The 22,842-nt window shown below is 38.4% G+C and overlaps 1 protein-coding gene and 1 non-coding gene across 9 annotated transcripts in view; both read left to right on the forward strand.

Annotated features, from left to right (window-relative positions):
- MTA3 (metastasis associated 1 family member 3) overlaps window positions 1–22,842 on the forward strand; it is a 259,198-nt gene that overhangs the window by 200,517 nt on the left and 35,839 nt on the right. For 6 of the 8 annotated variants that reach the window (XR_012095274.1, XR_012095271.1, XR_005243315.2 and 3 more), the window contains exons 11-15: window positions 1,636–1,694; window positions 7,676–7,800; window positions 11,183–11,334; window positions 12,163–12,385; window positions 22,549–22,635. Coding sequence is in view for 3 of the 8 variants with exons in the window: in XM_038006850.2 (XP_037862778.1) it covers window positions 1,636–1,694; window positions 7,676–7,800; window positions 11,183–11,334; window positions 12,163–12,385; window positions 22,549–22,635 (646 nt within the window). In the remaining 5 variants the exon portion in view is untranslated. The remainder of the gene's footprint in view (window positions 1–1,635; window positions 1,695–7,675; window positions 7,801–11,182; window positions 11,335–12,162; window positions 12,386–22,548; window positions 22,636–22,842) is intronic. The other 2 variants (XR_012095272.1, XM_038006852.2) reach the window with 1 other exon arrangement.
- Window positions 16,048–16,155, forward strand: LOC119627386 (U6 spliceosomal RNA). Its single transcript, XR_005243585.1, has one exon. It is a non-coding gene; the product is annotated as a U6 spliceosomal RNA (small nuclear RNA).

Here is a 22,842-nt window from a genome sequence, read left to right on the forward strand (position 1 = left end):
CAAGTTATTTTTATGAAGAATTGAGAATTTAGACCAATGTCATCAGCCGTATAATTTGATATATTTTTAAAGATCTTCTGAAACCTCTTTACATGACATTTGTGTGGCTATACCCCCAAAATCCTTGACCTTAACTGTAGTAGTCTTACTAGTGTGGTGTTTTGGTACTGTACATAATCTTTTTCTTAAATTTAATTTTTGAGTCCTTCTCAAATATCCTAAATTCAGGTAACTCTCAATTACTTATTTTTTAAATAATATTACCTCTGGGGAACGGTACATTTTCCCAAAGTGACGTCAGCCAATACTTGTGTTATATTTGTATAGGCACATATTAGAACTGATAAAGAAGCAAATATATTTAACACAGATACTATTTTTCCTATATATGTAGGTTATACAGTGGCAAGTATTAGATGCTATAAAAAAAATTTTATGAATCACTTTTAAAATATCATAGTGAGCTGGGTGTGGTGGTGTGCACCTATATTCCCAGCATTTTGGGAGACCAAGACAGGAGGATTGCTCAGCCCAGGAGTTCATGTCCAGCCTGGGCAACATAACAAGACCCTGTCTCTAAAAATAAATAAAAAATTGAAAACAAAAAGTACCATGGTGAATTGTTGAGGTCACGAATAGTGAATAGATACCCAAGGCTTGTTGAAAAATTTCCAGTGTCGATATTAATATAATTTAGAAAGTGCTTATTATGAACAACTTAGGTATAGATCAAGACCATGTAGTCTGGAAACCTGTGTTATTAAATTAAAAAAGAGTCTCTAAAGATGGAGATGATGGTATCAAGGATGGTTGAAAAGTAGATAATCTTCTTTCCAAAAATTTCAACCCTGTTCTAAAAGTTTCAAGTTGTCCCCCTAAGTATTTCTGTTTTCTCCTCATTGAGAAAATAGAAGATAGCCTTATATTCTGGTTTGTCTTATTTTTGGACATCAACCGTATGTTATTTTGCTTCTCTATTTGCCTACACTATCATGTTGGTCAGTGTCTGGATTTGATTGTATAATCTCCTTCCCATTCCTTTCCCTACATATGGCTCCTAATTGGTTCCAGTAAAATAAGTTCAGCTGAAGTTTAAAGTTTAATGCGTATCTCCCAACATTTGAGAATAAATGCTTATTTAGTTCTACTTAGAATAGCCACAGTCACTCCTCTTGCCTGGATTTTGAACACAAATAATCTCTGAATATTTTTCTAAAAGCAGAGAGAGAGAGAGAGAGAGAGAGAGAGAGAGAGTGAGTGTGTGTGTGTGTGTGTGTGTGTGTGTTTTCTTCTAGAAAGGCAAATAAGTAGTAAAGTAGAAACTAAATTTGAAAAGTAAAAATGGTTACTTTTTAAAGTTCCTGTTTATTCACTCATAGAGGAATGGAAAATGGAGTTGCTCATTGCTTTATTTTTAAAAATCTATGCCTAAAATGGTTATGTACCACAGAACCTAGTGACTTTTCTTAGACATTATTGCAGTTTAAGAATATGCATATGAAAGAAAAGCTTATCTTAAAATTGTAATTTTTGAATTACACTTTACTACGTATTTTCTTGTGAATTTTTAAGACAATGAACAATAGTAATAATTAGGCATTGCATGTAAAATGTTTTATTCATCTTTTGAATTAGAAACGTCTAAAAGCAGCAGAAGCTGAGAGTAAACTGAAACAAGTATATATCCCAACTTAGTAAGTAATTGAAATCTTTTAAAATATTTGTTATGGTCTTAATTTTGTCATTGCAGAATATGTCATTTTGTTCAATTTCAGCGAAATTTGAACTTTTGTGTATCTTCCTTCTTCTACAAAGCATGAGACTTACTATTATACCAGTACAATAAAAAGGAACCAGTGAGAGAAACCTGAAATAGTCTAACCTAAAGAATAGAGGAAGTACTATATACTATACTTTTATCAAATCAAAGCTGCAGGGAAAGTGTCAGAAAACCTATGAAATGCTGTATTATTTGAAGCAAATGTGTTTCAGAAAGCTAGCAGCTTTTCAAACTATAGATTTTGTTTGGGTAATGCATACTGCTCTTTGGAGGTTTATTGTTTATTTGAGGATTTTTACATTGTTTTCTTGGTTCTAATGTCAATTAGAACCATACTTGGTAAATGTGTGATAAATAATGGAGAGGTTTTGATTTTTTTGTGTGTCTAGTGTTCTATCATTATTATACTTTGAATTCAGAAATCATTGTCGTCTCAAAATGAATGCCTTTTTTTTTTTTTTTCCATTTGCTTTGTTTTAAATGAGGCTGGGCGTGGTAGCTCATGCCTATAATCCCAGCACTTTGGGGGACCTCGTTTCTGCAAAAAACTTAAAAGAAATATAAATTGCTGTATCCTTCTGTTGAGATTTTCAGAGTTTGCTTATTCATTTGTTCAGGAAGAATTGGTTTATGAAGCACCACGTGTATATTGTTCTATCCTAGATTCTTTTAGGATTAAAATGAAATTTATTGCACAATTCTACGTGCTGCTCCAAGCCTTTTCTCCCTCTTCAACCTATTTACAGTTGCTTAATAACTAACCTTTTGTTTCCGGAATTTTGATATTTTGTATAATACATGTTTTTATATACATATAGGAGGCCTCATAGACAATGAGTGGTGATCTTTCATATTGATCTTTTACCTCAAGGCAGATAACTCTGGTTTGATTTTAAGAACATGTAATTTTTAGAGTCTGTAATTTTTATTAAGAATTGTAATAGCCCATCTGCAGAGTGGTTTTCTAATTCCTTCTAAATCATATATTTTATATGATGAATTTATAAAAGAGCCACTCCTCAAATAAAATACTCGTGTGTCTTAGATTTTCAAAAGCAAGCATACCAGTTTTCTTATACTTCAAAGTGCTGCCACCATGAAATAATACATTTAACTAGTTTTGACCAAGTAACCCAGATAATTGTTTCCATTTGGCTTTACTTTGACTTTGGAGTCAATGTAATCTAAGTCAGGGATCAATAAACTATAGTCTCAAGCCAAATCTGACCTACTGCTTGTTTTTGTGAATAAAATTTTGCTTTATTTTTGTTTTGTTTTGTGAGATGGGGTCGTCTTGCTCTGTCACCTTGGTTTAAGTGCAACGGTGCAATCATGGCTCACGGCAGCATCAGCCTCCCAGGCTCAAGTGATCCTCCCACCTCAGCACCACCACACCCGACTAATTGATTTTTTGTAGAGACAGTGTCTCCCTATGTTACCTGGGAGTTCTCATGAATAGTGGAAATTGATTTTAAACAATGAAGAGTCATGGTCAGGTTAGCACTTTAAGATCTCCTGCTATATGTTGGGAAATGGTTTGAGGAAGAGGACTAAGAGTAGATGCAGGGGGACCAGTTATGAAGTTCTTGGAGAGGAAAGATAACACTAGCTTGACCTGGAGTAGTAGCTCTGGAAATGGTGTGATATTTGGAGGTGACTGACTTTTATGGCAGGTAGGGGGTGTCTAGTGTGAATCCTAGGTTTCTGGCACAGTACAGTGGGTTACCATGCTATTTGTTAAGCTCAGAAATTGGCAGAGAATCAGGTTAGGTCATTCTGAGTTTATCGGAAAAGAGTTGTTCAGTATGCTGTCACCAAATACTGGATGTATTGGTCTTAAACTCAGTGTGGAAAAGTCTGGACTAGAGATACATATTTGAGCTTCATCAGCATACAATAATTATATTTGAAACCATAGATAAGATTTGTGAGGGAGAGCAATAAGAAAAGGGCCTTGACTTAGCCTTGAATAAATCCAGTATTTATAGATCAAATAGAATATGATAAGCTAAACAAGGATAGCTAGGTGACTATGGTATCACAGAAGCTAAAAGAGGAGTATGTTTCAAGGAGGGGGAAAGAGATTTAACAGTGTTGGATGCTGGTGGGAAATAGGCAAGGAATTTAATAACATGGAGATCATTGGTGATCTTATTGGCATGGTGAGCACTGCTGCATATGAGCCAAGGAGGTACAAGCAGATGAGAGAGCGAGTGTACAGTGTTCTCTAGAGCGCAGGAGGGCTGGAATCTGGAGCACAGATGAGGGGAGTGAGGGGAGATTTGAGCATTAGATAAAAGAAAGGGCAATTTCATATAATGTGTCTTTTAAAACATTAAAAATGTTTGCTTACAGTCACAGATTGTCACAATGACATCAATCATTTGTCCCCTGGGAATTAATCTGTAGGTATCTGGTTTTGCAGAACATATTTTATGTGATTCACATGTCTGTATACAGTCTTGGCACACTTGTTTTCCTTTTGTGATTATTATCATTAAGACAAGTGATGTATTCAATCAAATAACGTTCTAGATTCAGTTGAGCAATGAACTTTGCTCTCATTCTTTTTTAAGGCAGCTCAACTGTACATTTGTGTTAGCTCTTTTTCAACACACACATTTAGCCCTGGGTTAAATATCAGAAATTTTCATATTTCTGGGAAACCTCTGTCCAGTCATTTGACCCCAAGGGGAAATCAGTTCTATCTACATATAGTAGATTTTTAAAAAAAGGAATATTGTATATTACTGAAAATGCTAGTCATTCTAAATCGCCACTTTTCACTTAGTGTAGTTTCACCTGAAAACTATAAGAAGAGAAACACCTTCTATCTGATTTAAAATATGTTAATATGTTTTAGGGCCAGGTACAGTGGCTCATGCCTGTAAACCCAACAGGTTGGGAGGCTGAGGCAGGAAGATCGCTTGAGGCCACGAGTTTGAGATCAGTCTGCACAAAGTAGTGAGACCTCATCTCTACAAAAAAATTTTAAAATTACCCAGACATGGAGGCAAATGCCTGTAGGCCCAGTTACTTGGAAGGCTGAGGTTGGGGGATTGCTTGAGCCCTGGGGTTTGATGCTGCAGTGAGTTGTGATCATGTCACTGTAGTCTGGGCAACAGAGTGAGATCCTGTCTCTAAAAAAATTAAGTAGATAGATAGATAATAAATAATACATTTTTAAAAATGTATTTTATAACCAGGCATGGTGGTGTGTGACAGTAGTCCCAGCTACTTGGGAGGCTGAGGTGGGAGGATCACCTGAGCCTGAGAGGTTGAGGCTGCAGTGAGCCATGGTAATGCCATTGCACTCCAGCCTGGGTGACCCTGCCTCAAAAAAAAAAAAAAAAAAAAAATTAAAGGTCAGGCATGGTGGCTCACACCTGTTGAGGTAGAGTGATCCCTTGAACCCAGAAATTCAAGACCATCCTGAGCAACATAGAGTCCCTGTATCTACCAAAAAAAGAAAAAAGAAAAAGAAAAGAGCCAGGCATGGTGGCACACACCTGCAGTCCCAGCTACTTGGGAGGGTGAGGTGGGAGTATCACCTGAGCCCAGGAGGTCAACACTGCAGTGAGTGGTGATCACACCACTACATACCAGCCTGGGTGACAAAGTGAGACCCTGCCTCAAAAAAAAGAAAAATGTCTTTTAAAAACCAATTTGTTGGCTGGGCACAGTGACTCACGCCTGTAATCCCAGCACTTTGAGAGACCGAGGTGGGTGGATCACCTGAGGTCAGTAGTTTGAGACCAGCCTGGCCAACAAGGTGAAACCCCGTCTCTACTAAAAATACAAAAATTAGCTGAGCATGGTGGCGGGAGCCCGTAATCCCAACTACTTGGAGGCTGAGGCAGGAGAATCGCTTGAACCTGTGGGGGGCGGAGGTTGCAGTGAGTCGGGATCGTGCCACTTCATTCCAGCCTGGGTGAAAGAGTAAAACGCCATCTCAAAAAAAATAAATAGGCCAGGCATGGTGGCTCATGCCTGTAATCCCAGCACTTTGGGAGGCTGAGGCGGGCAGATCACCTGAGGCCAGGAGTTTGAGACCAGCCTGGCCAACATGGTGAAACACTGTCTCTACTAAAAATATAAAAATTAGCCGGGATTGGTGGCAGGTGCCTGTAGTCCCAGCTACTCAGGAGGCTGAGGCAGGAGAATCGCTTGAACCTGGGGGTGGAGGCTGCAGTGAGCCAGGATCACACCATTGCACTCCAGTCTGGGTGACAAGAGCGAGACTTCGTCTCAAACAAACAAACCAACCAATTTGTCTTTAACATACATTGCTGACACATGTTAGAAGTGTAAATAATAGTCCTATTTTATAGAATAGAGACCTCAGTGCACACAGTGGTTAAATGATTTCTTCTGGTAGCAATGGTGGGAGTGTCACCTGATAGTTGTAATAACAATACCAAAAGGAAATCTTAGGGTCTTTGCTGTCAGGCCAGACCAGCTTTACAAACCAGGCTTTAACAGGTGAATGGAATTGTGGAAAGTGGGAAACCTTGAGTCAACTCTGACTTCAGCTGTCTTGATAGTTGTGAGGTCTCATTGCGTCAGTAGATATGGGAAGACAGCATATAATCTGCATTTAGCCATTCAGCATTCATTTTCGATAAATAATTTACTAATTTATTTTGCTTATTTTCTGTCTAGCAAATAAACACAAAAAGTCATTTAGAATGAAAGCACCTTGAGGTCAGAGACTTTTATTTATTAGGCACTGAATACGTTAAAGGAATTATGAATTTATTGAGAACGTACTATGTATATCTGTGCATTGTTCTTGGGCACAGCTTATAAGCAGTGGGGGAGTTAGCCTACCATACATGGGGAAAAGTTAGCCTTGTTTGCCTAGGAAATACCAAGATAATCTGGGCTACGTGTTTCTAAGGAATTAATGACTCTGTTGACTTGGTCTTTGTGAAATTTGCATATCGACTTATGGTAGATGTCTCTTCCCCTCCCTACTCCCCAAAAGAAAGGGTCTTCCTCTGTTGCCCAGGTTGCAGTGGAGTACAGTGGCATGATCATGGCTCACTGTAGCCTCTAACTCCTGGGCTCAAGTGATTGATGCTCCCACCCCAGCCTTCTGAATATCTGGGACTACAGGCACATGCCACTATGCCTGGGTAATGTTTGTTTCTGTTTTTGTAGAGACAGAGTCTCACTGTGTTGCCCAGGCTGGTCTCCGAACTCCTGGCTTCAAGTCATCCTCCCGCCTCTCTTTTCTCCTCTTAAAAAAATACTCTCTTAAAAAGGAAAACCTCCAAATACCTTTACTGGTTTTTAAAATTTCAAATGCTATGTAATATTCCTTATAAAATTTCAGATGTTATAAGAGTGGTCATCATGAGTGGCCAGAAGCTCCTGAAGTCCTAAGTAACCTGGAGATGGACCCTGTTGACCCCGCAGCATCTGCTAAGCGTGTGGCTTTTGTGCATCTCCCTGGAGAGCTGGAGTGCAGTAGCCAGCAGCCCCCACACCAGCAGCAGAAACTGGACAGTGACAACAGCCATGTTGCCTTTCAGTTAATTTGTTTGATCCAAATAATTATTTTCTTGGGAGACTTTATAAACGGTAACTTGTCTCTTTCAAAAGTGTCAGAGGATGTTTTAAGAAAATTGTATTCGGATCAGAAAAGAGATGGGACAGTATTTACTTCATGAATGTCAGGCGTAAGCGATTCCTTTTTACATAGACTTGTTTTATAAAGATGAGTAGTGTGAGTTCATTTTAACACCTTGCTTTTACCAGTTTATTTCTTCTTCACTACACATTTTAAAATGTTTATGTTCATTAAATAGTGAAGGTAAATCAGTAATGATATAGAGCTTTTTGCCTTATTGTACAAATCATTTTATCACCTTATTTTAATTTCATTGAAAGCAGCAAACCAAATCCCAACCAAATATCCACTAGTAATGGGAAGCCTGGTGCTGTGAATGGAGCTGTGGGGACCACGTTCCAGCCTCAGAATCCTCTTTTAGGGAGAGCCTGTGAGAGCTGCTATGGTAAGTTTTCTCCAGCAGGTCAGTTAAGCATCAGGAACTGTTATGACTCATGGAGTGTGAGCGTCTGGGATTTGCCTGAGGTCAGTACAGTGCACCTTGGAAAGCAGAAGTGTGTCTCCTCCAAATGAGCAGATGCCCCTCCTTACCTTTGGCTTGGAACAGAGGGACTGTTTGTTGAATCCTTATTACATACCACACACTCAAGTTAGGCATTGGAGTTCCTTTCATGTACTCTTGTGGTTTGTTGATTATTTCATAGCAGTGTTTGCGAGTTGTGTTTAGAGTCACATCAGCTTTGCAGAAGCTGTGGTCCCACGATGCATACCAAATCCCCTTTTGGAGTTTCTCAGTATACTTTGACACATTAAAGCTCCAAGTAATTCTGTAGGAAAGGCCTCTGTGTGGATAAGCTGCTGTTCCCTCAGTGCACCAGTTTGGGAAATGCTATTCTATGATACTTGCTTTTGACCTCAGGATCCCACTGTATTTATGCTGGCAGTATTTTATTTGCCCATGGTATTAAATGGGGTTGGTGAAGTGAACTGTTAGGTAGTTGATAGACTTTATGTGTTTCTTTTAAATCTCAAGCAAGGATACGATATCTTAATGGGGCATTGGTGATATTATCATCTGTTTCCTTCCAGTTAAGGTAGCCTGGGATGCGAGAGGGAAGGAAACTAATGTTTACTGAAAACCTACTTGGTGCCCCATTTTGGGTTCTTAGTAGCTCTTTGAGAGTACATGTAGCCTACTGTCTCCAGGAAGGACATAGAAATGAGGGACAGCTATGAGTACAATTACATCCACTGATCCCAAGGAAGGTGTGAGCCAAGTTGCTGAATTCATAGAAATGGTACATAGGGATGTGTTTAACAATTTTTTTGACCATGGGAGCACAAAGGGAAACAATTGGTGGAAAAAAATTCTTTAGTCAGGCTTTTACATGGATAGCATCATAAATACCTTGAATTGGGATTTCTTGGATTTCGAAGTTCGTGTATATTTAAATGAAAATAAAAAGAATCCTACAGACAAATGGTAGTGGCTTAATTTTAACTTGCAGGCAGGGCGCTGTGGCTCCCAGCACTTTGGGAAGCCAAGGCAGATGATTCACCTGAGATCAGGAGTTTGAGACCAGCCTGGCCAATGTGATGAAACCCCATCTCTACTAAAAATACAAAAAATTAGCCGGGCATGGTGGTGTGCACCTGTAATCCCAGCTACTCAGGAGACTGAGACAGGAGAATAGCTTGAACCCGGGAGGCAGAGGTTGCAGTGAGCTGAGATTGCGCCATTGCACTCCAACCTGGGCGACAGAGCGAAACTTCGTCTCCAAAAAAATAAATAAATAAATAACTTGCAAACCCCTTTCACACTCACGTATATCCCCTTAAATGATTATTCTGTTATTTTTATGTGTGCATGATGAGTAAGCTATTTTTATTTTATAATACTTACTTTAGACTCATGTATTACTAATCTCCATGATAAAGTTTTATCCTTATAGAGAGGTGGAACTTGATGTTTTCAATTTATTAAATGATACCTACTTTCCAACTGAATTTGAGTTATTTAAGGAGAAAGGCATTTATTGACAGTTATTAAAATGATGTGCATGATTTGACTAGTTTACGTAAAACATGTTTTAAGTGAAATTTTATATTTAGAATTCAAAATAGATTCATAGCTTAATGTTTTAAGATTTTTTAAATTTGTGTCTTAATGACTTATTAGTTCTAAATTATAGGAGGAAAGGCTTTTAGGCTTTCATTTGTATAAAATATTTATTTGTATAAATAAAAGCCCAAAACAGGCCTAAAATATTTACACAAATAAAAGCCTAAAATAATAATCCTCCAAAAATAATACATGATGGGTGTACAGTGTTATTCCCAATAAACATGAATATAATGATCTCTGTATTTTCTCTTTTTCACATTGGTTTGTGAAGTGTTAGTTGATATCTTGATGTGCTGTTTGAACATTTGAACAGTCTGATAAAGGTAACTTACAGGTCAGAGAAATAATATTTTAAGGCAGACCTACAGAATTGCAATTTTTTATGCACCCAGTTAATATCTCAACCTCAGTGTTTTCTCTTAAACTTCAGATCTATCATGCGTATATTTTAAATGTCACATGTCAGTAATTTAAACTACAAAACAAAAACTAACACAAGCTTGCAGTGTTCAGCTAGCTGTTAAATCATCTGAGTTTTAGGCCTCAAGCATGCTGTGATGTCAGCTGCCCATGCTCGCTTCATATGGATTTAGAGTCTTGAAAGGGATTCTGTCTATAAATGGAGATTTTAAAATAAGGATTTTGCCTATTGATTAAAATAAAGTAGTGTGAAACAGATACCTGTTTCTTTCTTCTCTCCTCCCCTTCTCCCTCCCTCTCCCCCTCCCCAAACCCCTCCTCCTCCCCACTTCCCTCTGTCACCCAGGCTGGAATGCAGTGGTGGAATCACAGTGGCCCCAACCTCCCAGGCTCAAGCAATCCTGCTGCCTCAGCCTCTGTAGTGGCTGGGACTACAGGAGTTTACCACCACACCTGGCTGACAGATACCTGTTTTTATTAGATTCCTGACTTTATCAGTGGGACCTCCCTGAGTACCTTAAATAATCCCTGGAGTGGTGTCTCAACCCAGGGTTTGGAAACCTGGATTTTTTTATATATATATATATATATATATATATATATATTTTTTTTTTTTTTTTTTTTTTTTTCTTTTGAGATGGAGCCTCACTCTGTCGCCCAGGCTGGAGTGCAGTGGCATGATCTCAGCTCACTGCAACCTCTGCCTCCCAGGTTCAGGCAGTTATCCTGCCTCAGCCTCCTGAGTAACTAGGACTACAGGTGCGTGCCACCACGCCCGGCTAATTTTTTTTGGATTTTCAGTAGAGACGGGGTTTCACCATGTTAGCCAGGATGGTCTTGATCTCCTGCCCTCGTGGTTCACCTGCCTCAGCCTCCCAAAGTGCTGGGATTACAGGCGTGAGCCACCACGCCCGGCCCCAGATTTTTTAAATACTACTAATAATATATTTTTGAGAACCTATTTCCAGAAAAATACACAATAGAGTATTTTTAATCAATAAAACAAAAACTCCCTCGGCAACAAAATGCATAATACAGGATGCTTCACTTAATAGCTTTAACAGGGCCACAAGCACTTTATATAATGATAGAAATAAGTTGGTTTAATGAATTCTGAGTATTAAAAAAACACAAATATACTATTATGTTTGACTTGTAAGCTGGGAACAATAACATTGTAAACTAAGCATGACAAGTATTTTTTAAATATTTGATTATTTTGTGTTGATGTTACGAATTAAATAACATTTTTCTTATTTTTCTTGTTTTTCTTCTGCTTTAGCTACACAGTCTCACCAGTGGTATTCCTGGGGCCCACCTAATATGCAGTGTAGATTATGTGCAATTTGTTGGCTTTATTGGAAAAAATATGGAGGCTTGAAAATGCCCACTCAGTCAGAAGAAGAGAAGTTATCTCCTAGCCCAACTACAGAGGTACAGTAGTCTTTTTAGTGTTGAAAAATGTCATGTTTTTAAATGGCTTGATTATTCCTTGGAAACAGAAGTACAGTATAGGATAATTAAAAAATGAAGAAAGCTACCTTTGTAGGTAAACATAGCACTACAATATTCAGGGTAGGTGTGGAGAGAAGCAGGGAGAAATTAAATTTTATCAGGTATTCAGAATAATGGTCTCAGACAAAAAAACAATGAATGTGGGAGATGTTAGCATAAGTAGAGAGCTTACAAATTAAATGTTTAATTGCTTTTGAAAACAGTTTGTGTAACCTTTACATTCTGTTGAAGGTGTGTCTTACTACATAAAGTCATAAATGCAAATTGAGCATTTTTTCTCCCTGTGGCTATTTTGGAGGGATAAGAAGTATGGACTGAATCTTGAGGTGAACAACAGTTTAAATGTGATTTTGGTAAAATCCTCATAGATTGAAGATGCCAACCATCTGTGTTTACCAGTGGGTGACGACTCTTTTTCAGTGCTGACAGGCTTTCAGGACTCCTTAATTTAAAAAAAAAAAAAAAATAAGTGTAGTTAACCCCCTTGGCAGTTTCTTACTACCTATTGTTAATGTTATTATGGATTCCTGTACAATAGTACAGTGTTCTCCACAGTTCCCTTCTCTACTCCCCACCTCTTTCCCAAAAGTGCACACTTTAATTCTTTTAGAGGTAGTGCACCAAGTGATGTTATAGATGCTTCATGAAAGATTTAAAAGTTGCACTTTTCTTTTGAGCGTGATGCAAACAGTAATGCGTTTGGGCAAGTTCATTTCTTTGAGTGTTTGTTGTTTTCTGATTTTGCAGGACCCTCGTGTTAGAAGTCACGTATCCCGCCAGGCCATGCAGGGAATGCCAGTTAGAAATACTGGGAGTCCAAAGTCTGCAGTGAAGACCCGCCAAGCTTTCTTCCTTCATACTACTTATTTCACAAAATTTGCTCGCCAGGTCTGCAAAAATACCCTCCGGCTACGGCAGGCAGCAAGACGGCCGTTTGTTGCTATTAATTATGCTGCCATTAGGGCAGAATGTAAGATGCTTTTAAATTCTTAACCTTATATGTTGTGCTTCTGACCATTTTCTCTTTTCTTCTCTTTCCTTTTTTTTTTTGTTTGTTTGTTTGCAATAAACATAAGTTCTTGTGTACAGCCTTTTATTTGGTTTATTTTTTTAACATTGTTTTTGTGTGCTGCCATTTGTATCATGCCAACCTGAAAAAAAAAAATCAAAACATTGAAACTTCTGTACTCTTTACCAGAGAGTAGTGCTTAGCAAAAGATTGGTGGGAGGTGATCCTATTCCATGGGGTTTTGTGATGGAGTTGCCTACAGAGCCCTGTTGAAGCAGTTTTACCTCTTAGGTAGTGTCACAATGTAACCCCTAAGGATGCTGTTATAATGAGACTCCATAATTGAGACAGTACAGTCCAGTCTTATGGATTCATTAGGTTTAAATAAAATTTGCCAATTTACACTAATTAGAGACCGTATGTCTTTGTAAATCTTGTTTTTCCCATGAACCTTTTACAATTGTCATACAACATTATGGAAATTCACCAGTGCTTCATAACAAATACTATATTTATTAGAAGGTCTAGCAAATTATAAGTAAACTTTAAACTGATTTTTGCGTGAATTTTCTGAAAGTACACATTTCGTTTTCTTAAGCTAGCATCTAAACATATGGTTGAGCAGGCTGTTTGTCCAGTTTGGTTTCCATTTCATGATCGTGTATCTTATATATCACCACATAACATTTACATAACTTTTATTTTCAACACATTTGGTCTTGCTTATCTTTTTTATTTTTATTTTTGTTAGCACAGAGATCCTATGTATCCATGAATTGTAGATTGTTTTGTCATTACCATGTCTCTGACAATATGTGTATAATTAATATGTTCGCTCTGGAGTCACATTCCAGGCTAGCATGTTAGAGCCGTGTAGCTTTTGTTCCTTAAGAGATAAGAAAACTTGCTGTTTGGCTTAACAGATAGGAAATCTTAAAGCTATTCTAAGAAATCTCTTATTATGAAAAGCTCCCCTTTGATTTAAAGAGGATATCAATAAAAGGAACGATGACTAAAAAAATCATTTTTTGTTCCTAAAGGTAATTTTTAGCAGAATAGTTGAAAGGCTTTAAAACTTAAGTAATAGCTCTATAAGAAGAAAAATGCTTTGTAAAGGGAATTGAGGGCTGGGTGCGGTGGCTCATGCTTGTGATTCCAGTACTTTGGGAGGCCAAGGCGGGTGGATCACCTGAGGTCAGGAGTTCAAGACCAGCCTGGTCAACATGGTGAAACTCTGTCTCTACTAAATATACAAAAATTAGCCAGGCGTGGTAGCGGGCGCCTGTAATCCCAGCTACTTGGGAGGCTGAGGCAGGAGAATTGCTTGAAACCAGGAGGTAGAGGTTGCAGTGAGCTGATATAGCACCATTGCACTCCAGCCTGGGCAACAAGAGTGAAACTTCGTCTCAAAAAAAGAAAAAAAAAGAAAAAAGAAAAAATGGTAACAATGTCAGAGTCCCACGGAAGGGAAATTACTATATTAGATTCATGTATATTTGAGAGTTTAGGCTTATATTTAGGTTTTGTGCTAACATTTGAGACCTCATGGACTTACGTTAACACTTTCCCATTTGGGGAATTGGAAATATTTATATTCTAAATTGTTCAGCTCATTTAAAACACATTTTTATATAATTTTTTAAATAAAAAGAATGGTGAAGGCCAGGCACGGTGGCTTGCGCCTGTAATCCCACACTTTGGGAGGCGTAAGTGGGCAGATCACCTGAGGTCAGGAGTTCGAGACCAGCCTGGCCAACATGGTGAAACCCCATCTCTACTAAAAATTCAAAAATTAGCCAGGCGTGGTGGCACGTGCCTGTAATCCCAGCTGCTTGGAAGGCTGAGGCAAGAGAATCACTTGAACCTGGGAGGCAGAGGTTGCAGTGAGCCGAGATCACGCCATTGCACTTCAGCCTGGGAGACACAGTGAGACTCTGCATAAAAAAATAATTAAAAAGTGAAACATTTAAGAATGAAAATGAATGAGACTTTTCCATTAAAATGGGTAGGGATCCAGTATCATCTTTGTCCTAGGAGTAGAAGAGAAACCATCACCAACTCAGTTGGCTGCTGAGGAAGCTCTGTTTCCCCAGGGCTCGTGTGTTAATTTTCAGTTAATTTGCACATTATCTTTGTTTTGATTATTCTTCAATGAAGTATATTTTTCTTTTATCTCATTCTAATTTTTTTCTCAACTGATGGGCCATGCTGCTAAAAGGGATCGTAATTAAGTTATCTGTATTTTATTTCTATAAGCAAATAGATTATAGTAATAATAAAAGAGCAGTCATTTATCTGGATGAAATTCAGAGAGCATATGTTATTTTGTTTTGTATTTAGCTTCACCAGTCATTGAGTTTTACATAATCAGATTCTCAAATAATTTTACCTTAAGATTTAAAATGACAGTGTTTCAGCAGCCACCTACTCATTTTTTTTTTTCAGACAAGCAATTAATGAACTTTTCCTAACATCTAATTGATTATGCTATCATCTCTTCTGTTGCAACAAATGTCCTTGTACTTACCTTGTTACAACCTCTTCAGCAGATGTCTTCATTTTGGCTTGTTAGGGTGATTAGATATTAATAACCTGATATCCATAGGCAACCATGTCTGTGGTCTACTGGGAGTGTATAGGAGTGTGTGTGTGTGTGTGTGTGTGTGTGTGTGTTTTCCAGTAAGTTTTCCTTAGTTTCTCAAAGGCAGTGTTAGGCTCTCCTCCACCCTGCAGAAAGTTAAGAATCACTGTGATGCAGTGTGAATGTACTTTCAGATAAGGCAGAAGATTGTTATTCTCAAAATATTGATGGATCAAGAGTTCTCATTAATGCATTTTAGAATAATTTATTATTTTGGGAAAGTAATTCTTCCCTGTGGGCTTGAGACTCTTCCAAGCACTCTAGATGTTGAGCTCTTCGATTGTCTCTGGCCATGGCAGCACCATCACAGCCAGTGTCATAGTTTATGGGATGACACTGCATAAAAGTGAAGAAATGGGAGCTTTTTAAACCTGGATTAAATCATACAGTAAAAACAGAAAAGGCCTTTGCAGATTCATAAAATATCTCAAAGAATATGTAAATAGTAATGATATCTGAGGGAAGGGAAACTGGGAGCCTGAGGGAAAGGGGTGGGAAGATTTACCACTCCTCATCCATACATAGGATTTTTTTTTTTTTTTTTTTTTAAGAGACAGGGTCTTGCTCTGTTGCCCAGGCTCTGGAGTGCAGTGGCACCATCATAGCTCAGTGCAGCCTTGAACTCGGGGGTCCAAGTGATCCTCTTGCCTTCTGAGTAGGTGGGACTAGTGTGGCCCATCATACCTGGTTAATTTATTTATTTTTTTTAGAGATGGGGCCTCACTATGAAAAATGTATTTTTTAAACCAATTTCCCCAAATACCTAAAGATTATTTTAGTAGTAGATCTTTATATGTGAATATATAAATCCATGACAAAAGTTACTAACATTAGTAAAATACTTGAGCCAGTTCTACCATGTAGATAGTGCTTATTAAAAATGGATTGGTAGACCAAAATCCTTCACTGCATAAAGAAACCTACTGTGTTCTTAAGATTTGTGGCCCAACAGCAAGGTTATAAAATACCAAGTTTGGACATCGTGCTCACTTCAGCAGCACATATACTAAAAATTGGAATGATACAGAGAAGATTATCATGGCCCTGAGCATGGATGACCACACAAATCAGTGAAGTGTTCCATATATTATTTAAAAAAAAAAAAAGTAAGCCATCTTTTATTTTTTCCCCTTTGAGATCCCTCCCCCTAGTAAAAAAGCTATGTATGGGAGAATGACATTCCTCTGTTATTGCCATCAGGTATTATCTCAAAGACTTCACCAGAGATCTACAGAATTACCCAAACACCTGGTACACATAGGATTATCGCCACTTGAGACTCAGGATCCTCACAGACTGAGGTTAAATAGAAGTAGGTTAACTAGCAACATTCCAAAGATGAAACTAAAGTGCCTGGAAAAGTAAATCTGGATGATTTGCCTGGCACCTTGGTGGCCTGCAGAGAGAGTGAAGTGGTTTGGGCTGATAACACCAGACTTGAATGGGCCACAGTATTCCCCCGTATGAGGTTATTTGGGAGGAGCCTGAAGCTATTTTTCTGTTTGAAGATGCTAATTCGACTTTGGAGGTATCTCAAGACCCCATTTCGTGAAAAATTTGTTTTATGAGATTTTTCTAGCGATTTCTCAGCTAAAGTTAATGATTGTATAAGCTTTCCTGAAATTTTAAGCTTGAAACATGAGAGAATAGTTGGTTTGCTGCTTTTGGTATTTTTGGTAGAGAGTTTAAAATTTTTTTTAGTCTGTGCCTGGTGGTATAAGACGAGGAGTTTATTTTAATAAAAATTTGGTTTTGAGTGGATACTGAACATTTTTTTTGAAAGGTACAAAAGTGGTTACAAATCTCATCACGTTTCTCATTCCTGTTTTACCCCATTCAGTGATAACCATTATCATTGTTGCCTTAAGTATCCAGAAGTATTCTGTGCATCTATAAGAATCTAAGTAGGTTTATTCTTTGTTTCTATATGATGTTAACATACTGTCTATATTGCTCCGTCCCTTGCTTTTTACTTAACATACCATGCCACTGCATTAAGAACTGCCTCCTTTTTGTGTCAGCTGCATAATCTATTTTGTTGTACTATACCTAGTTCCCTATTAAAAGCTTTTAAGTTATTTTCAGTCATTTTCTATCATAAATAATGTTGCAACAAATGTCCTTATGCAGATATCATTTCATACTGATGGATAAAATGGGAATGTGCCTTACAAGATAGCTCCCTAAAAGTTAAAGTTGGGACCAAGGAGCATACATTTTGAATTTTGGTGTAGTTTTATTGCCGTTAGAAAAACTGCAATTCACAGTCCCACTCACAACGTCTAGACAATTCCTATTTCTCTAGAACTTTGCTGGCAGTGTTACCCATCTTTGAAACCCGTGACTAGTTGACAGATGACATGTTATATTCGCTTGCATTTCTCGTTTTGGATGAGATAGAAATCTTTGCTTGTATTTGAAAACCATTTATCTCCTTTTCTGTCAACTGTTTTTCCCCTGGCCAGTTTTCTATTGGCAGTATTACTGACTTGTGGGAACTTTTTATATTTTAACAAAGTTAGTTCTTAATCTGTGACATGTGTTACAAATAGTTCCCCGTTTTCTCTTTGACTTTGTTTATGATGTATTTGCCAAGCAGATTTTTTTAAAAAAAAAGACATATTAATACTTGAATTTATTAAAAAAATTAATCGGTTTTGTGACTTCTTTAAAAATACCTTTCCAGTTCTAGAAGCAAATTCTACTGATAGTTTTATCTTGACAGGGGTCTTGAATGCACATGTGGGATATTTTTGTGAATTCTGTGTGTATATTGCAGGGTTTCTATCTCACTGCCCCCAGTATTTCCAAAACATTACAGAAAAATAAGCATGATTTTCAACAAAAGTAATAGTGTATTTCTTTTCTTTTCTTTTTTCGAGATGGAGTTTTGCTCTTGTGGCCCAGGTTGGAGTGCAATGGCAAGATCTCCACTCCTCTCAGACTCTTGCTCCCAGGTTCAAGCCATTCTCCTGCCTCAGCCTCCCAAGTAGCTGGGATTACAGGCATGCCATGCGCCACCATGGCCAGCTACTTTTGTATTTTTAGTAGAGACAAGGTTTCTCTATGTTGGTCAGGCTGGTCTCGAACTCCCAACCTCAGGTGATACGCCCACCTTGGCCTCCCAAACTGCTGGGATTACAGGCATGAGCCACCGCACCCGGCATAATAATGTATTTCTAGGTTAACCCCAAGGAAATATAGATCATCCTCTAGGACAGTGGTCCCCAACCTTTTTGGCACCAGGGACCGGTTTCATGGAAGACAATTTTTTCACAAACTGGGTGGTGGGGGTGGGGATGGTTTGGGGCTGAAACTGTTCCAACTTCGATCATCAGGCATTAGTTAGAATCTCATAAGGAGAAGGCAACCTAGATCCCTCTATCGGCGGTTCACAATATGGTTTGCGCTCCTGTGAGAATCTAATGCTGCTGACCTGACAGGAGGCGGAGCTCAGGCAGTATTGCTCACCTGTTGTCCCGCCCGGTTCCTGACTTGCTACCACTAGTACTGGCCTGAGATCTGGGGCTTGGGGACCCCTGCTCTAAGAAACTAAAGACGTATTCCTTGTGACCAGTCAAGTGACTTGAGTGAGATACAGATGTTCTCTCTGGACAGGTTTTGATTCCTTCTGGGTTCTTTGGGCATTTCTCAGATTGCTTTCATTATCTGTGCAGTTCAAATGTGTATCTCCATGTTGAAGTGGAGTTAGGTGAGTAGTTTGGGAGCAAGGACTGGCTGACAAGTGGCACCACTGTTGGCCTGGCATTGAGTGCAGCCCAGCATTCCTTCTAACCAACTTAAGTGTGGGCCAGACAATCCTGCTTATGGCTATTTCCTCAGGGCCAACCGTATTTTTCCTACTGAATGGCTACAACTTTTCTTATGTTGAAGAGTGACTAAGGCAGTCCTAGAATCTTTTCACTGTAATTTTTTCACAGTTGAGACATAAATCTTGCCACCAACTACTTTTTTTTTTTTTTTTGAGACAGGGTCTTGTTCTGTCACCCAGCCTGGAGTGCAGTGGCGTGATCATGACTCACTATAGCCTCTTAACTCAAGGGATCCTCCCTCCTCCTCCTCTTGAGTAGCTGGAACTTTCTATAAAATATAATGAGGATTAGTGAAATATGCATCTTTCTAAAAAGCTTTGATCTCCCGCTCAGAGATACCCTGTAATGCAAATTGTCACTTGGAACATCACATAATTAATCCTACTATTTTTAATGAGAAATTAGAAGCAAATATAGTTTAAAATGAAACGTCTTTGGGAATTGTGTTGATGACCTCTCTGATGGATTTGTTGATAAGAGCCATCAATGTCTATCAATTGCTGCCATATTGGCAGTTTTCCTTTGGGCCATATAGACTGGAATAAAAAGCAAATCTTATTACTAGTAATACGGTGATTGCCTTTGTCAAGACTTTGAGGAAATAACCGAGATGACTCATTCCAGCTTTATTTTATTAATAGAGAAGAAAGAAAAATTTGTCTTGTCCTCATCCCAAATATAGCTTGAATTTCAGGTGAATCAGTAGTATTAGCAAGAAATTATGTAGTGTTAACTCAGTGGTTTGGCAAGCATTTGATCCTTACAGGGTTTGGGTTGCTTTCTAGTGTTTATTTAGATTACTCTTCCACAATATGTTCATTATATTTCCACCTGTATCTTCACTATTATTCTACATTAGGTGAAAAGCTTCATAGCTTAGTAATTTATTTTTTCTCATGGAACTCAACTGAATAGGAAGAAAAGAAATTGGATCATTTATACTTGTCAGTGGTTGCATAATAGCCGATATCTAGGGGCTATATATTCAGATTCCTGATTGTTTTAGGCTCTCTGCAGTATGTGCTTTGTCTATTTTAATGTTTTTAAACTTATTTTTTAACGTTTAAGTTCAGGGGTACATGTGCAGGTTTGTTATATAGGTAAACTTGTGTCAAGGGAGTTTGTTATACAGATTATTTCGTCATCCAATTATTAAGCCTAGTACCCATTAGTTATTCTTCCTGATCCTCTTCCTCCTCTCACCCTCCACCCTCCAATAGGCCCCAGTGTCTGTTGCTCCCCTCTGTGCGTCCATGAGTTCTCATCATTTAGCTCCGACTTATAAGTGCGAACATGCAGTATTTGGTTTTCTGTTACTGTATTAGTTTGCTAAGGATGGTGACCTCCAGCTCCATCCATGTTCCTGCAAAGGACATGATATCATTCTTTTTTTCTGGCTGCATAGTGTTCCATGGTGTACATGTACCACATTTTCTTTATTCAGTCTATCATTGATGGATATTTAGGTTGATTCCATGTCTTCACTATTGTGAGTAGTGTTGCAATGAACATATACATGCATGTGTCTTTATGATAGAATGATTTATATTCCTTTGGGTTGGGTGATAGTTCTGTTTTCAGCTCTTTGAGGAATCACCACACTGTTTTCCACATGGTTGAACTAATTTACACTCCCATCAACCGTGTATAGCATTTCTTTTTCTCCGCAACCTCTGTTTTCTCTGCCATCATCTGTTATTTTTTGACTTTTTAATGATAGCCATTCTCACTAGCGTGAGATGGTATCTCATTGTGTTTTTTTTTAACCACAACGAGAATTTTTTTTTAATGCTCTTTTGCCATCTTCTGTTTAATAATTTTCCAAACAGTTTGTTTTGTTAAAGGGCTAGAGCTCATAAAAACTTAATTTTTATTTAAAATTATTTGAAGTTCCAGACTTGCACATTTTAACTCTAGTAGAGCAAATAATTCCTATGGATATCAAAGGAAATTCCGTATGTGTATGCCTAGAAATGTCTCCGTTTGCAAAAGGAAAAATTCTTCAGTAAATCAGAAAACCTGTAGGACATTTTTGTCAAATATTTGAAGGTGGGGAAAAGGCATAAACATAGTAGAATCAAACAAGTTAAAGTGATTCTGTTAATATTTATGACAATATTAAAGTATTTCAATACACGTTTTGTCCCTTTGTCTTGCACATCTGCTCTTCCAAATGACAACTAATTAAAACACAGAATGTTTGTATTGTATGCTTTATTTTTCTTTGTCTGAAAATGTCTTACAATAGGGTCTAATGAGCATCATGTAAACTTTGATTAGCTAATACCCATCCTCACAGTTTCTTCTTATTCTGACTGTTGGATGAAATACTCTGCACACAGGTAGCCTTTTAAATCTCAGCACCAATGACATAGCTTGATCAGGGGTAGAAAACCAGTGATAAAACCAAATGGCCCATTATTACTCTTACAAATCCCTAGTCTAACAATTGAGTTTCGCCAAGATGAGTTAAGCCTTCATGTGGGGATGGGATGGCCAAGTATGGCCCACCTAGGTCAGAGATGGCCAAGTTTGTTGCCTTTAGCAGCTGTCATTTATCTTCCATGTCGAATCAATCTTACATTAAGACTGATTCCACCTTGCGCTTTACAGCCATTATTTCTGCTATAATACAGAAATGCCATGGCTAGAAATGAAGCATATTTCTGAGATGGGCACACGCAATAAAAAAGCATGAGTGTGTTGGATATGCATTAGTTATACCCATGTAGGGCTTTAAAGTGCGTGTTTTCTATATTGCTCTGGTACCTTTTTTTTCTTTTGCTTTATTTCTCAGGGGTTAGTTAATGAGTTGTTTTGGTAGCCCATGAAAACATCACATGGTTATTGTAGGCATGACCTAGATAATGGTGGTAATGTCGTTGAAGAGTCTGCATCTCTTGCATGTAAATTGTTATTATTATTATTATTAGATGGAGTTTCGCTCTTGTTGCCCAGGCTGGAGTGCAGTGGCGCGATCTCGGCTCACCGCAACATCCACCTCCTGGGTTCAAGCAATTCTTCTGCCTCAGCCTCCCAAGTAGCTGGGATTACAGGCATGCACCACCATGCCCAGCTAATTTTGTGTTTTAGTAGAGACGGGGTTTCTCCATGTTGGTCAGGCTGGTCTTGAACTCCCAACCTCAAGTGATCCACCCACCTTGGCCTCCCAAAGTGCTGGGATTACAGGCGTGAGCAGGTGGGCAGATCACAAGGTTAGAAGTTCGAGATCAGCCTGACCAACATGGTGAAACCCTGTCTCTACTGAAAACACAAAAATTAGCCCCACATGGTAGTGCTTACCTGTAATCCCAGCTACTCCAGAGGCTGAGGCAGGAGAATTGCTTGAACCCGGGAGGTGCAGGTTACAGCGAGCTGAGACCACGCTATTGCACTCCAGCCTGGGTGACAGAGCGAGACTCCGTCTCAAAATACTACTACTAAAAATTGCACGTTATTTTATGTAAATCCTATTTAGAAATTGGGAACCAGAACTAGAAACCATTTTCTCAAGCCCTAAAGGAAATTATGTAGGAATCTGGTGGCTATTTTGTACTGTTTTCCACTTGTACCTTTATTTCTGTGGTGCGTGTAGTCTGGCTAGAGAAATCCGTTTCATTGGTTATCTCCATGTTTCTTTCTCTCCTCAGATGCAGACAGACATGCTGAACTATCCGGAAGTCCACTGAAAAGCAAAAGCACTAGGAAACCTTTGGCATGTATCATTGGGTATTTAGGTGGGTATTTTCTAATAGAGGAAAAACTCAAAGAGCAATTTCTGAATATTATAGGTGTTTGGCCATTCTAAATGGACATACCTAAACTAATTCAGGCCCTTCAAATAGCTGAAATTGGATACCTTTATCTATATAGTCAGTTTATTTTGTTTCAGAAACTTTTATTACCAACACACACAACACACACACACACACACACAGAGTTAT

This window comes from Chlorocebus sabaeus, chromosome 14, assembly GCF_047675955.1.
Source record: "Chlorocebus sabaeus isolate Y175 chromosome 14, mChlSab1.0.hap1, whole genome shotgun sequence".
In the NCBI taxonomy this organism is placed as follows: Eukaryota; Metazoa; Chordata; class Mammalia; order Primates; family Cercopithecidae; genus Chlorocebus; species Chlorocebus sabaeus.